The sequence below is a fragment of the Taurulus bubalis genome (assembly GCF_910589615.1).
Source record: "Taurulus bubalis genome assembly, chromosome: 9".
In the NCBI taxonomy this organism is placed as follows: Eukaryota; Metazoa; Chordata; class Actinopteri; order Perciformes; family Cottidae; genus Taurulus; species Taurulus bubalis.
The window spans coordinates 2,900,502-2,914,977 of record NC_136597.1 but is presented as its reverse complement, the minus strand read 5'-3'; the positions used below and the strand labels follow the sequence as shown (position 1 = coordinate 2,914,977).

Below are 14,476 nucleotides of genomic sequence, written 5' to 3'. Positions count from 1 at the left end.
ACATCATGTGCTGCTCCCCTCCCAGCGCCGTCTAATCATTTACCCACCGGATGGTCATTCACCTCACGACAAGAGAGGGACAGAGAGAAAAAACTTCAGTTACATTCCATCTCCATCTTGACACTTTCCCAAGTCACAGCCTCGGTGAGGAAGACAGGATTCTGTTCACAAAGAGAACACAGCGGCCTGTATTGGGCTTTTGTGTAAGAGCACACTGCATCTGTGTGAATGTTTACGAGCCAAAATCGGGGTGGTGGTTTGCGTGGCGTGGAAAATGGGTCGAGAGCAGCCGTCATGACTAATCTGAAAGAGCCCAGTCCTGAAATGGCAATTTAGAGCCGGTCCACACGAGGCTTTCGACGGCCTGGTAACGAGTCACGGACAGGGCCGCAGCCGGGATCCTATCAATATGGGGACGGGGCGCCAAAGTCTCCCAGAGGACTGGACAGAACTCCTTTCAGAGGGCGTGAGACAAGCACATGAACGCAGACATTTTGCGTCACATCTCATTTGAACTGTTCAATAGACTTCCTGTAAGCGTCTCCCCTGGGCTTCAACCACGAAATGCCACTCAAAGAGACAATCACCTATTAGGAAGAGAACCAACATTACCACAAATAAATATAAAAACAGCTACAAAGAGACACGGAACCACAGAAAATACATAACAAAAACAAAGACACACAACAACAAAGAGAAGAAAAAGAGGCTCAACAATGATGGAGAGGTGGAGCCTTTTTCATGTGTGTTCAGATTATGAAACAATAAAGCCTTCTTCTCGTGCCACACATTGATTCTGATGAGGAAATAGTTAAATATACTTTAATCTACATTTTAATATTCTAAATGTCAGAGTTAATGTGGCAACTACGGCATTGCATTGATGCTGACCTGTCAACCATTACCACGCTTTATATGAGCTTAACACTGACTTTAAGATGTCCTAAAGCAAAAATGTGATTACATTGTGCAGCAGATAAGCTGTTGCTTGATATCCGAGCTCACACTCTCACTCACTCTCACACACACACTTAACACCGGCTGCACAGAAGTCAAATGAAAGACTGCGTCAGAGGGCGAGGTTTTATTTTTCCACAAGATAAATATAGAAAAAAAGAAGAAAAAAAATGCTGCAAAGTCTGCTGAACAGTTCAAATAAACCCTCCGTGTGTCGTCGGCCGAGGTCTCGGCCTTCGAACTGCATGCTGGGTCACGGACGAGAACATCTAACGCTCAGAGAGGGAAGCACCCAAACCAATAGGACACACAGCTCTGATCTAAAGAAACAACATGGTGGCTTACAAGGCAAAGTAGGAGGAGCTATCGATTCTCGTTAAAAGAAAAAAATATATACATATATATCCAGAATGTACATCCCTGCTCTTAATTGACAACTGTTTGGGACTGATCTAGGTGGGGATGATTACGCTGCTGTTCTCTTTCTAAACTACTGTCCTTCAGGCACTGGCGGGGTGGACTTGGGTGAAGTAGCACCTAGGCATGCGCCTGCATCCAATATAAGGCGTTCAAAGCAACTACAACGTCTGAATACAGTCATCAGAACAACAAACAATAAAAAGAAAGTAGAACACACGAATCACGCGTTGACCAAAAGGTCCTTGGTCGTCCTTGGTCGTGCACGTCACCATGAAGCGGTTGCAAAGGAGAGAGACTTTCATTTGTTTGTGTTACCGACACGTCGCCGTCTATTTTTTTACTTTTAAAAGCACCAAAGTGCTAAAGCTGATATTTGGTTCCTGTTCAATGTCCCCTCTCCCCAACAGAGTCGAAAACACTAAAGCGCAGGTACGTCTGTGTGGTCGCTGTAACTGCTGATTAAAACATTCTTTTTCCCCAACGGAACCTATACAGTTTGTAAAATGTGTTGTTTGTTTTGTACAAAGCATAACGTGGTGTGATTTAAGAAGTGCTGAGTGTCGACCCGGCAGGAGGAGAAAGAGGGAAGTGAAAGGTAGAATGAGATCCAACAGAGCTCCAGGGGGAGATGGCAACAGGAACAGATGAAGCCTTCTCAGGTGCTATTACTAGCCGGTGTGTGTGGGAGAGTATTTATAGAGCGAAAGGGGGGAGGGAATCGATAGGCTCATTAAGTCCTCCTGGTAGGAACAGTTCGATAGAATCGCACACGCTCAGCTCCTGTCGCCGTCTTTAAACTCGTCGGCTGCCGCGCGGCCGTCAGTTCCTCAAGGCGGCCAACCTGTGGGACGAGAAGAAGAGACGACGTGTCATTGTTTGGTGCTTCAGAGAAATGAGATACACACAAAAAGTGTCATGAACGAGGGCCGGGATACACTGCCACACACACACACTCACACACACACACACACACAGCCACAGCCAACCAGGAAGTTAGCATCATGCTAGCGCCCTCGACAATTAGTGAATGATGGGTGTTTTCCTATTTTGTTCAGCGAGATACTCGTCACAAATGAACGCCACTTAAGTTATTTTTTAAGCGTCAGAAGTACAAACAAAAAGAAAGCTAACGTCAAGGCTTTAACAGGAACTGTAAAGGAATCACACAACGTCACCGCCGCCAAGAGAACGTTTAGTCGTCTCATGTAGAACCTTTGTTAAAGAACGTAGAAGCTTCTCAATTTACCACAGGGGCGTTTACTGACCTATTTTATATCTAAAACCTGTGTTATCTCTTCAGCTTGTGTTAAACACAAAGCTTATTTCAAAGCAAGGAACCAATAACACGTATTCCTTTACTAACTATCCCTGTAGAGCTCTGGGCTTCACAGCACAGCTGCCAAGACGCCTGTGACCACGGAGACCATCACCTCCGTGTTCCGCCTTCATGAGCGGCGGACGGGTCGGCACGTGAGCGCCGGTCGCTGTGTGGTCTCCTCATTAGGACTTCTATACATAACCTGAGAGAAGGTCCACGACAGAGAACTTCACCGACATCAACATTCAGTATTTTGATCGATATGTCGACTATTTTTGATTCATCCATCGTTACAGGAAGTGAGAAAATGCCCATCACAACATCCCAGAACCATAATTAACATAATCAATCTACAATAAGAGCCGACATGTTTTTAGCGGCGCTTATTTCAATGACAAACCAACAATCTAAATAGTTCTACATTAATTTTCCCAACTAACTATAGTGTCAGTCAAAAAGTACAATCTTTTAAAAAAACACGAGAACTAGGAGGCTAAAGTGGACATGGAGGTCAAGTGTGTGTGTGAGTGAAAGTGTTTTTTTTTTTTAGTTCATGCCAATTGGCAAAAAGAGGGTGTGGCAGTAACTAAATGGATTCCTGTACCACGACCAAACCTACGTTGTTGTACTCCTGTGGGAGGCGTGGTCACTCAACAGGTTTCCTCTTTCAGGCTCGTTCCACTAATGGTTCAACTATTAGAACCAAAGACTCGTCCAATGAATCGCCACCTTAACGTGGTGGAGGAGTTTGAGTGGCTCAGTGATCCTGGGAGCTATGTTGTCCGGGGCATCAGCCCCTGGTAGGGTCTCCCAAGGCAAACAGGTCTCTAGGGAGAGCCCAGACTAAGAGCGGTTCAAAAAACCCAGATGAATAGCAGCCCACGGTCTGAAGTTACCTCGCCCGGACAAGGGAAACCGTGGCACCCTCCCGGAGCCAGACCCAGGAGGGGAGCTCGTCGGCGAGCGTCTGGTGGCCGGGCTTTCGTCCATGGGGCCCGGTCGGGCTCAGCCCGAAGAAACAGCATGGAGCAGCAGTCACCCCGTGGACCCACCACCCGCGGGGAGAATTATCGGGGTCGGGTGCTATGTAGACCGGGCGGCGGGCCAGGCAGGAGACCTGGGCGAGCCGACCGCCGGCAGCATAGACTAGCTCTAGGGACGTGGAACGTCACCTCGCTAGCAGGGAAAGAGCCGGAGCTGGTGCAGGAGGTGGAGCGGTACCAGCTAGATATAGTTGGGCTCACCTCCACGCACAGCATGGGCTCTGGAACCAAGCTCCTGGAGAAGGGTTGGACTTTGTCCTTTTCTGGAGTTGCCCAGGGTGAGAGGTGCCGGGCGGGAGTGGGGATACTCACGAGCCCCCGGCTGAGCGCTGCTATGTTGGAGTTTTCCCCGGAGAACGAGAGGGTCGCCTCCCTGCGCCTACGGGTTGCGGGGAGTAAGGCTCTGACTGTTGTTTGTGCTTATGCACCGAACAGCATTTTGGAGTATCCAGCCTTCTTGGAGTCGGTGGGAGGGGTCCTGGAAAGGGCGCCGCCCGCCGACTCCATAGTTCTCCTGGGCGACTTCAACGCTCACGTAGGCAATGACAGAGAAACCTGGCGGGGTGTGATTGGGAGGAACGGCTTGCCCGATCTGAACCCGAATGGTGTTTTGTTGTTGGACTTCTGTGCTAGCCACAGTTTGTCCATAACGAACACCATGTTCGAACATAAGGTGGCTCATAAGTGTACCTGGTACCAGAACACCTTAGGCCGGAGATCAATGATCGACTTTGTAATCGTATCAGCTGATCTGCGGCCGTATGTCTTGGACACTCGGGTGAAGAGAGGAGCAGAGCTGTCAACTGATCACCACCTGGTGGTGAGATGGATCAGATGGCGGGGGAGTCAGCTAGAAAGACCTGGCAAGCCCAAACGTGTAGTGAGGGTGAACTGGGAACGTCTGGCGGAGGATCCTGTCTGTGAGGTCTTCAACTCCCACCTCCGGAAGAACTTCTCACAAATCCCGAGGGAGGCTGGGGACATGGAACCCGAGTGGACCATGTTCAAAGCCTCTATTGTGGACGCGGCTGCTCGGAGCTGTGGTCGGAAGGTCATCGGTGCCTGTCGAGGCGGCAACCAGAGAATCCGGTGGTGGACACGGGGGGTGAGGGAAGCCGTCAAACTGAAGAAGGAGGCCTTTCGGGCCTGGCTGGCCCAGGGGTCTCCTGAAGCAGCTGATGGGTACCGGCAGGCCAGAAGGGCTGCAGCTGCGATGGTCGTGGATGCTAAAACTCGGGCATGGGAGGAGTTCGGGGAGGCCATGGAGAAGGACTTTCGGTTGGCCTCAAGGAAGTTCTGGCAAACCATCCGATGGCTCAGGAAGGGAAAGCAGGGGCTACCCCAGGCTGTTCTCAGCAGGGGGGGGGGGGGGGGGGGGGGAGGAACTGCTGACCCGGACTGGGGAGATCGTCGGGTGGTGGAAAGAGCACTTTGAGGAACTCCTAAACCCGGCCAACATGTCCCCCGGAGAGGGGGCAGCGCCGGAAGACTTTGGGGTGGTTTCACCCATATCCCTGGTAGAGGTCGCTAAGGTAGTCAAAAAGCTCCTTGGTGGCAAGGCGCCAGGGGTGGATGAGATCCGCCCTGAGATGCTGAAAGCGCTGGACACTGTTGGGCTGTCTTGGCTGACACGCCTTTTCAGTGTCGCATGGGGGTCGGGAACAGTGCCCATTGACTGGCAGACCGGGGTGGTGGTTCCCATCTTCAAGAAGGGGGACCGGAGAGTGTGCTCGAACTATCGTGGCATCACACTGATCAGCCTCCCGGGAAAAGCTTATGCCAGGGTGCTGGAAAGGAGGCTCCGACCGCTTGTCGAACCTCAGATTCAAGACGAGCAGTGCGGATTCCGTCCCGGTCGTGGAACAGTGGACCAGCTCTTTACCCTTGCAAGACTACTGGAGGGGTCCTGGGAGTTTGCCCAACCAGTCTACATGTGCTTTGTAGACTTGGAGAAGGCTTTCGACCGGGTCCCCCGGGGGTTTTTGTGGGGGGTGCTGCGGGAGTGTGGGGTGCCGGACCCGTTGGCACGGGCTATCCGGTCTTTGTACACCTGCAGTAGGAGCTGTGTTCGTATCCTTAGTAATAAGTCAGACACGTTCCCGGTGGGTGTTGGCCTCCGCCAGGGCTGCACTTTATCACCGGTCCTGTTTGTGACCTTCATGGACAGGATATCTAGGCGCAGCCATGGGGCGGAGAGGATCCAGTTCGGGAGTCTCGGGATCACCTCTCTGCTGTTCGCGGATGATGTGGTCCTGTTTGCCTCCTCGGACCGTGACCTCCAGCATTCACTGGGGCGTTTTGCAGCCGAGTGTGAAGCGGCAGGGATGAGAGTTAGCACCTCCAAATCTGAGGCTATGGTGCTTTGCCGGAAACCGGTGGATTGCTCCCTCCAGGTGGGGACAAACTGCCTACCCCAAGCGAAGGAGTTCAAGTATCTCGGGGTCTTGTTCACGAGTGAGGGTAAGGTGGAGCGGGAGATCGACAGGCGGATCGGTGCGGCTGCAGCAGTAAAACAGGCGCTGTACCGGTCCGTCCTGGTGAAGAGGGAGCTGAGCCGGAAGGCGAAGCTCTCCATTTACTGGTCGGTCTATGTTCCAACCCTCACCTATGGTCACGAACTCTGGGTCGTGACCGAAAGAACGAGATCTCGGATACAAGCGGCCGAAATGAGCTTCCTCCGTAGGGAGGCCGGGCTCAGCCTTAGAGATAGGGTAAGGAGCTCGGACATCAGGAGGGAGCTTGGAGTCGAATCGCTGCTCCTTTGTGTCGAAAGGAGTCAGCTGAGGTGGTTCACATCTAGTCAGGATGCCTCCTGGACGCCTCCCATTAGAGGTTTTCCAGGCACGTCCAACTGGTAGGAGACCCCGGGGAAGACCGAGGACACGCTGGAGGGATTATATCTCCCGGCTGGCCTTGGAACGCCTCGGGATCCCCCAGAATGAGCTAGAAAGTGTTGCGGGTGAGAGAGAAGTCTGGGTCGGCCTGCTGGACCTGCTGCCACCGCGACCCGACCCCGGATAAGCGGCTGATAATGGATGGATGGACTCGTCACATCTTTGTCAGGTGTTACTGTCATCTGCAGATACTGACTGAAACCTGCAGGGGTGACGAGACCAATAAAATAAAGTAATAGAAAACCAGGAAACGTCCCCAGTTTATTACTTAGAAATAAAGCAAACTTACTGAAAATGTATGTTGCAAATATGCAAAAGAAGTATCTTGTTATCTGGTCTTGCTAATTTTCATACATTTCCAGGACATAAATCTAAACATTGGATAAAACCAGGTTCAAAATTGCTGTTTCATTTTGTTGACATATTACAGTTAAAGGTGTTTGCTGAGGGGAAGTTGCAAATCTCTTCTGTATCTCTCCATAAATCAGCAAACACTGTCAACGACCATGTTGCATAACTATGAATGACGTATGAACACACCCCTGTGTAAAACCTTGCTAACATTAAGCATATTCTTTCTTCCAATTTTTTTTTAAATATGAAGTTTAAATATGCAAATGAGGCATTATGGTATGGTACATTTTAGTGAATTCAGCAGAAATCTACAGACGCAAACAGACAAAGTAGTAAAATAAACACCTGAATGTGTATTTTTTATGTTTTCTCTCCACTCGTCTGAAAGAAGACGTGTTATTGAAGCAGAGTAACTTTCAAAATGGAGACGTGTTTTCCCCTGGAGCGTCTCCCACTGATGACCAATTACCTCAGACTACGAGGAGGCAACACAAGAAACGGTTGCATCATCAGGATTTCCTGGAACACACTGAAGGCTGCCATTGCTCCTTCTGACTGTTCACCACAAACCGTGAGTTTGATAACTCGTATCAGGATCCTCCTTCCGTCTCTGAGCGGCTTCGACACGCCCGTCTTGCACCAGAGCTCTGAGTGGTGGGGGAAGGGTGGTAATCTAATGTCCTGACCTCATGCTCTATTCTAACTGCCGGGTCATGTGCTTCTTGTTAGGCCAGCGCCCAGAGAGAGGAAAGAGTTGACGTGGGAAGATTCAGCATCTTGCTTTAAAAAAGGCACACGGTGCAGGAATTTGACACTTACTGTTCGTAAACACGACATTTAAAGTTGGCAGCAGCAGCACAGACACGAGGCAGCGAAAGCAACCCAGTAACCCGTAGTTACGGGAGGGAACACACGGGCCTTACCGTCGGGACAGCTGGTCCTCCCGGTCCTGGCTTCGCGAGCTCTCGGCGCCCACCGAGGTGGCTCCGGCGGGGAGCTGGCTGAGCTGGTCCATCACCTCCAGGCCGCCCTCCTCTGCGATCTGGTGGATCAAGTCGTCCACCTGCTCCTGGGGCGTGGTCAGCGTCATGGCCGAGCTCATGGAATCCTCCATCACCTGGTGTGGTGGAGTGGGGAGGAGGAGAAAGGTAAACTCAAGGCAGTGCCAAAAAGCATGAAACGTATCAAAGAACAGATGCACACGGTGTGCAGCCACTCACCGAGGTGTGGACGTCCAGGTTCTGGACTTGGCTTTCAAACTTGTCCATGACCGCCGAGACCTTCTGGAGATCCATGGAGCCCAGAGCTTTGTCCAGAGCTTTGGTCACCTGGCCCATGTTTTTAGTCACCTGACGAAGAAAAGAACAGAAAAAGAGCCACGTGTCATTCTGGAAAGACAGGAAACGACGTGGTAACAAGAAAGCAGCGGTATAGTCCTGCATCTTACCGCCTTCATGGTGACGGCGGACTGGACTTTGGAAGCCACCGCGTCGACTCGAGACGCCATGCGCAGCCAATTGAGGCCTTCATTTTTCTTCCGGATGGCGTTCTCCGCATAAACTCGGGCGCATTCCACGTTTTTCTGTTGCAAAGCCTGGCGATGAGACAAAGACTCGGTCAACACTCGAAAAAGATAAGATCGTAATTCCCATTTGGTGCGCCTCCTTTAGTAAAAACTAAACTGTACACAAGCATTTTAGAAATGGAGCCAAAGGCTTCACCTAAATGGGATTGTCATTACGGAGGTAGGTTACCAGATGCCATAGTGACGACTTCCAGTGATTTATCTCAACTGACAAAATTCCAAAGTCCAGTATTCCACTCAGAAAACAAAAGAAACAGGACTTTTTGTCTTTTAAACACCACATGCTTGTGGATGGCTGGGAGGGTGAACCCCGGCTTTAATGACCTTCCCTTGTTGGGAGAATCATGAATTTACTCACTATCAAGTAGAGAAGAAGAAAATAGATCCTGATTTGAAAGAAATATAAAAAAAATCATCACGTAAGAAAGAACAGACTCACACATTGTGTGTGAGTTTGTTCTTTCTTACTGGTAATTTTTTAAAAACATATTTGTCCTTTAAAAAAATAAAATATTTCTATATTAAGATGTATGATGACCTTATTTAAGATAAGTTGTTTTTCACAAAGAAAAGATCTGCGATGCAAAATATTGATTTCTTCAAATTCCAGTAAGTGTAATTTTAAGAGGTTTGTTTTGCACAATTTGATCATTATGGGGATAACATATAATATCATATAATCCTGACATAAAATGTTTTCATATCGTCCCATGCCCAGTTAGAACATAAACAATTAGTCTTTCCATTAAACTTTTACAGAGTCAACTACACATTTTTTGTCTTCATAGTTTTCAAGTAAAGAAAACTGATGCTGCACTATAGCGAACCATGTTTCATTTGGGTTTAAAATACAATAAATAAAAAAAGCTACCACAAAAGTAAAGATATGAAATAGAGAAAGCAGGCTACTCAGCATGTGTTTAGTGTTTGTATCAGATACATATCCATAACCGTTTATCAACCAAAGCCAATCCCTTAAATAACTTCCTGATCAACCTTTAGCTGTCCATGTTGCAGCTCGTGCTGCCTGATAACAGTGTGTGTGTGTGTGTGTGTGTGTGTGTCATAATAAAAAACAACAGCAGCCTCCTGCGACGGGACATGAGAAGTGGAGCGAAGAAATAACAGCAACAACAGTGAGGCGCTCCTCATCAATGCTAAAGTTGTACTGCCCCCTGCTGACGGATGAGTGGAACTCCCTGCTGTCATTTGACCAGAAGAATATGCAGAAATAATCAACAGAGTAAACAAAAACAACTAAAAGATTTCCAATCACGGAGCTCCATGGCAAGAAAAGGTTATCAGACAAGTTGAAAATACAACTAAATATATTGATAAATATTACCGTTAGTTTCAAAGTAAAGTGTAGAAAGAAAGAAATACATATACAATATGTTTATTTTTAAAAACTTATATTATACCCTTGGAAAAGAAAATCTCCCCCTTTATCTCAAATAAGTTGCTGAGATATTAAACATAATTTTAAAATAAAACATTATACACTATGTTTTAAACAAAGTGGAGCAGGAGGACGTAGAGACAAAGAGATTTTCTACACAAGTATCACAGTTTATGATGTTATTAGCATATGATTCCACTGAAAGGGGATGAATTATCGTATTGATCCTGATCACAGCACGTGTACAACATGAACATAAACCTGATCACCTCATGTGTACGACATGAACATAAACCTGATCACCTCATGTGTACGACATGAACATCAACATGCACGTCAACCCTTCCGGTGGCTCGGCCTGAAGCTCGGGCCAGTGGGCTCACCTTCTTGACCTTGGCCTGCTCCTTGGCGGACTCCTTCTCTGCCTTCTTGGACAGCCTCTCCAGCTGCTTGGCGGTGAACTGTGAACCGCAGAGTAAGACGTGCAGGAAATGAGGAAATGGGACGCAAGTTGAAAAAGGATTGATACGGATTGAAGCCGCTCACAGATACATACCTTGAGCTGGAAGAGTGTGTCTGTGGGGACAGTGAGAGACAGAGTTATGTGATGTCGACTGTCACAAAGGATTGTTGCGTTGCTATATGCTAACCCTTAAATTAATAACTACATTCATTACTACAACATTCATTCTCTGAGAGTGATGACAAGAAGTTGTCTAGACTGTTTCCTTTGCTTGAATGTGAGCACTTTTACATTGGGAAAGAATACAACACGTATGCCTCTTGTGTTCTTCGAAATAATAATAATTATATATATATATATATATTATTTCGAAGAAAAACTGGTAGATTTACACAAACCTAAACCGTCACAACTGTGGGAAACGATACAAGTATCGTATTCAAATGTACCTGAACATATAATCAAAATATAACCTGAAAAAAACAAAAAACTTCACCTCTCACCAGGTTTCGATCAGCGACTGTTTCTGTGTATCTTTCCGTTTGCAGTCTTAGTGACACATAAAGGAGTGTCCAGGAGCGAATCAGTGGGACATTCCTAACGTCAGTCATTTGTGAGGAAACAACTCAGTGACAGGCGTTAAGATGTCACGTTGAATCAAACTAAAGGACAAACTAATAGCAACTACAGTGAGATAATGACACAAATAAACTACTGACCATAACAGCTAACTTAGCTAACCAGCCACCCAAGCTAACAAGCTAACGCTAGCTAGCTGTCATTAAGCTAAACACTACCAGCTACAGCTAAAAACAGCCGTCAAGACGTTCGGCGGTTCAAACACGACATACCCTCCATGGCGAGATGAATACGACTCCAGCGGATCACAGAGGAATACTTAACGGCTCCCCAACAGGCTCGCTTTGGGTTTGTTGTGATAAGGCGGTGGATCCAACTTCCTGGTTCTAGGGTAGTCACGTGATTTGAAATCGTCGCCCTCCTTCTTCTTCTTCTTGTTCTTTTTTTCATTGATGTTTTTTGGAGGTTGTCAAGCCACGAAATGGGGCATTACCGCCATCTAGTAGCGTGGGGAGTGGATCAGGAAAATAAAATAAAATTCTAGAAAAATCTAGATTATGTAAACAATTATATAAATATATACAATATATTATTATGAATTGGTGAGCTAACAATCAACAAAGATGATGATTGTTTTTTATGCAGCACAGTTATAGTGATCGGTACTGAAGGTGTGTAGTGAAGGATTTATTTTCACATTTATCATGCACAGTGCAACGCATGGTGTAATTCTTAAATGCGCTATAGAACAAATCTAACAAATGCATAAATAGAATAAAAATGTATCTAACAATATTATTAATTAATAATGAATAATTTAATATAAAAATAGACCCAATAAACAAGAGAATGAAGAAGATAAGATAAGATCATCTTTATTAGCCCCGAAATGGAGAAATTGCAGGATTACAGCAGCATTGCACACAAGAGACACATAGTAAATAAAGAAAATCAAGTAATATAAATAAACAGTAACACAGTAATACAAACAGTAAAGAAGAAGAATACAGTAGCAATATAAAAATAAATATACAGATGGAATAAAAAAAGTATATAAAAGTACTTAAATGTATTTCTATTTCTATTGTAAGTGAAGGAAAACAGATCTATCTGCACACCAAGTGGCTCCTGTTAGATCTTTCTTGCTATTTAAAGTATTCAGGACCACGCTCCTAAATACCCTTAATGCATCTACAAGTACACGTGACATACCACACCTTTTGCAACGAATCACTCAAATTAACAGCAAGAAGATAAGTTGTATAATTTAAAGAGATATGTACAGGTAGTAAATCAAGGCCACATATATAATATATCAAAAGTACATACAGACGACGATAAAGGAATATGTCAGTCAGAAATAAACCCTCCATAAAAAAGTACTGCATAAAAGGCCTCTGGTAAATATACACAGCCCTGATGCAAATACATGTAAGGAAATGCATGCAGGTGCAATGTTTTCAGATTATTAATATAGCAGCAAACCGCTAGTAGCTAAATAAAGACACAGTGGAGTGATGTCAAGTGATGTCTGAGCAGAGAATGAAGTGTGTGTTATCATGACTATTTCATGTTGAATCTGTTATATATATACATATTGTATTCTAGTCCAGAGGTAATCATGCGCCCCCCGCTTCCTAATAGCAGCAATATACATACATATATATAGTTGTTTTCCCCCCACAATAAAACTAGAGTTATCCCCATCTGCCCTCAGCCTGCTGTGTCTCTCTGCAGGCTGAGGGCTGCAGAGAGACACAGGATTACCCAGACGGAGCCGGTGACGCAGGACTGGGAGGGAGTGGCTCCATACGCAGTGGCCTCAGACGCAGTGCATGCAGGGCTCTTACATGCACACTGGAGAACGTGCTGTAGCGTACACTGGACAAAATGTGAGCGCCGTGCATGTGGACATGCGAGGACTGTAAAAACAGCTGACTGAAGCCCTGATGGGGGCTGGAGCAAGCCAGAAGGAATATCCAGGTATGAGCTGAGGCGACGACTTAGATGACCTCAGTGGGATCTGTGGTGCTGATTTAGGGAATAGGTTCAGTTTGGACCCAGAATCTTCATCCTATTCTGTTTATCTTAAAGGGGCAGTGCACCCCCCAAAAGCAACAACAAATACCTATTGTTCCTCTTACTTGTACTGCTTTTTATTTGGTTTTGGTGGGAGTTGTCTAACGTGTCCTCTGCGATGCCGATGACCACTTGTCTTTATTGTTGCAGAATGAATGCTAAACAGTTTCAGCAACAACTGTGCCAGCATACTTTGCTCGACCTGGGCTATAGTGTGAAAAATAATATGTCCAGAGCTGTTGATTATACCAAGATGCTTCATTATTGTTGTTGTTGACAACAATACATGCTAACATGTTATAGACACAGTCCTAACGCTCTTAAGAAATTAGAATAATCCAATTTAAAAGGTGCCGATGCTCTTCATACCGAACAGAAACACTGAGTGCATGCACGCACACGCACACACACACACACTCACACACACACGCACACACACACACACACACAGCTGGAGAGCCTCCCTTCGTCAGCAGGTTTACCTCCCCTGACCTGCAGGCCTTGTCCCAGGCCTATGGCCCTCTTGTATCACTACAAGAGGGCCATAGGTGGAGGTCATAAGGTCATTCCTGTTCTAGTCATGTCAATATGACAGTAGTATGTGCGGTGCTAGCTCTGATACCCCTCTCAGTTGCAGTGAGCCCTCCCCCGTCGCAGTCCAGCGTCGAGGCCGACTCAGCGGACCCCTCTCCGCGCCCACCGGCCATCATCGTCACGGCTCCGTCGCAAGAGGACCTCCACGCCTCGCCGCTCACCGTGACCATAGCGGACTCCGCCAAAGAGCGGCGGCCGTCCTCCGAGCCCTTCGTGGTGGGCAAGAACCCGGTGGACAAAGAGTGACTCGGCATGTCAGACGGGAAAGATGGGAACCAAGCGTTTCGTTCGGTAGGAGATCAGAGAAAGTAGCAACAACTCTAAAACTAAACGGAGAAGCTTTTTTAAATGGACGTGATTAAACCCTCACGTTGTCTTGGGGTCAAAATGACCCATCAACACACATACATATACACTCGTACACGGGTCATTTTGACCCCAAGACAACGTGAGGGTTTAAAAGCACACCAGAATTAGCAGTAAATTGTACTCATTGTACTTAATGATTCCAGCATGCTTTCATGCCACAGTTGCAGAACATGAAGGAGCAGCACTGAACTGCAGGTCTCGGTCTATGTTAACACTTTGTCAGATGGTTTTAAATTATTGGTCTCGACAAACATTATCACTTAAATTTGCTGAAATGGTAATCGCTTGCACTAATCACTACTGTTAATCGCTAATGCTTATTGCTAGCGTGATGACCACTGTTATGATTAGGGTCCTCCTTCAAATCAGAGGATCAGTGGTTCGATCCCCGGCTCCGCTAATCCATGTCCATGTGTCCTTGG

The 14,476-nt window shown here is 46.7% G+C and overlaps 1 protein-coding gene across 1 annotated transcript; it reads right to left on the bottom strand.

Annotated features, from left to right (window-relative positions):
* Window positions 1–1,069: 1,069 nt before the first annotated feature.
* chmp1a (charged multivesicular body protein 1A) lies at window positions 1,070–11,401 on the bottom strand. Its single transcript, XM_079223167.1, has 7 exons — window positions 11,285–11,401; window positions 10,527–10,546; window positions 10,354–10,431; window positions 8,434–8,580; window positions 8,207–8,335; window positions 7,910–8,103; window positions 1,070–2,218 (listed from the first exon to the last, which is right to left on the bottom strand). The coding sequence occupies exons 1-7, from the start codon at window positions 11,289–11,291 to the stop codon at window positions 2,197–2,199; spliced, it is 597 nt and encodes a 198-aa protein (XP_079079293.1). The 5' UTR covers window positions 11,292–11,401; the 3' UTR covers window positions 1,070–2,196.
* Window positions 11,402–14,476: the final 3,075 nt, after the last annotated feature.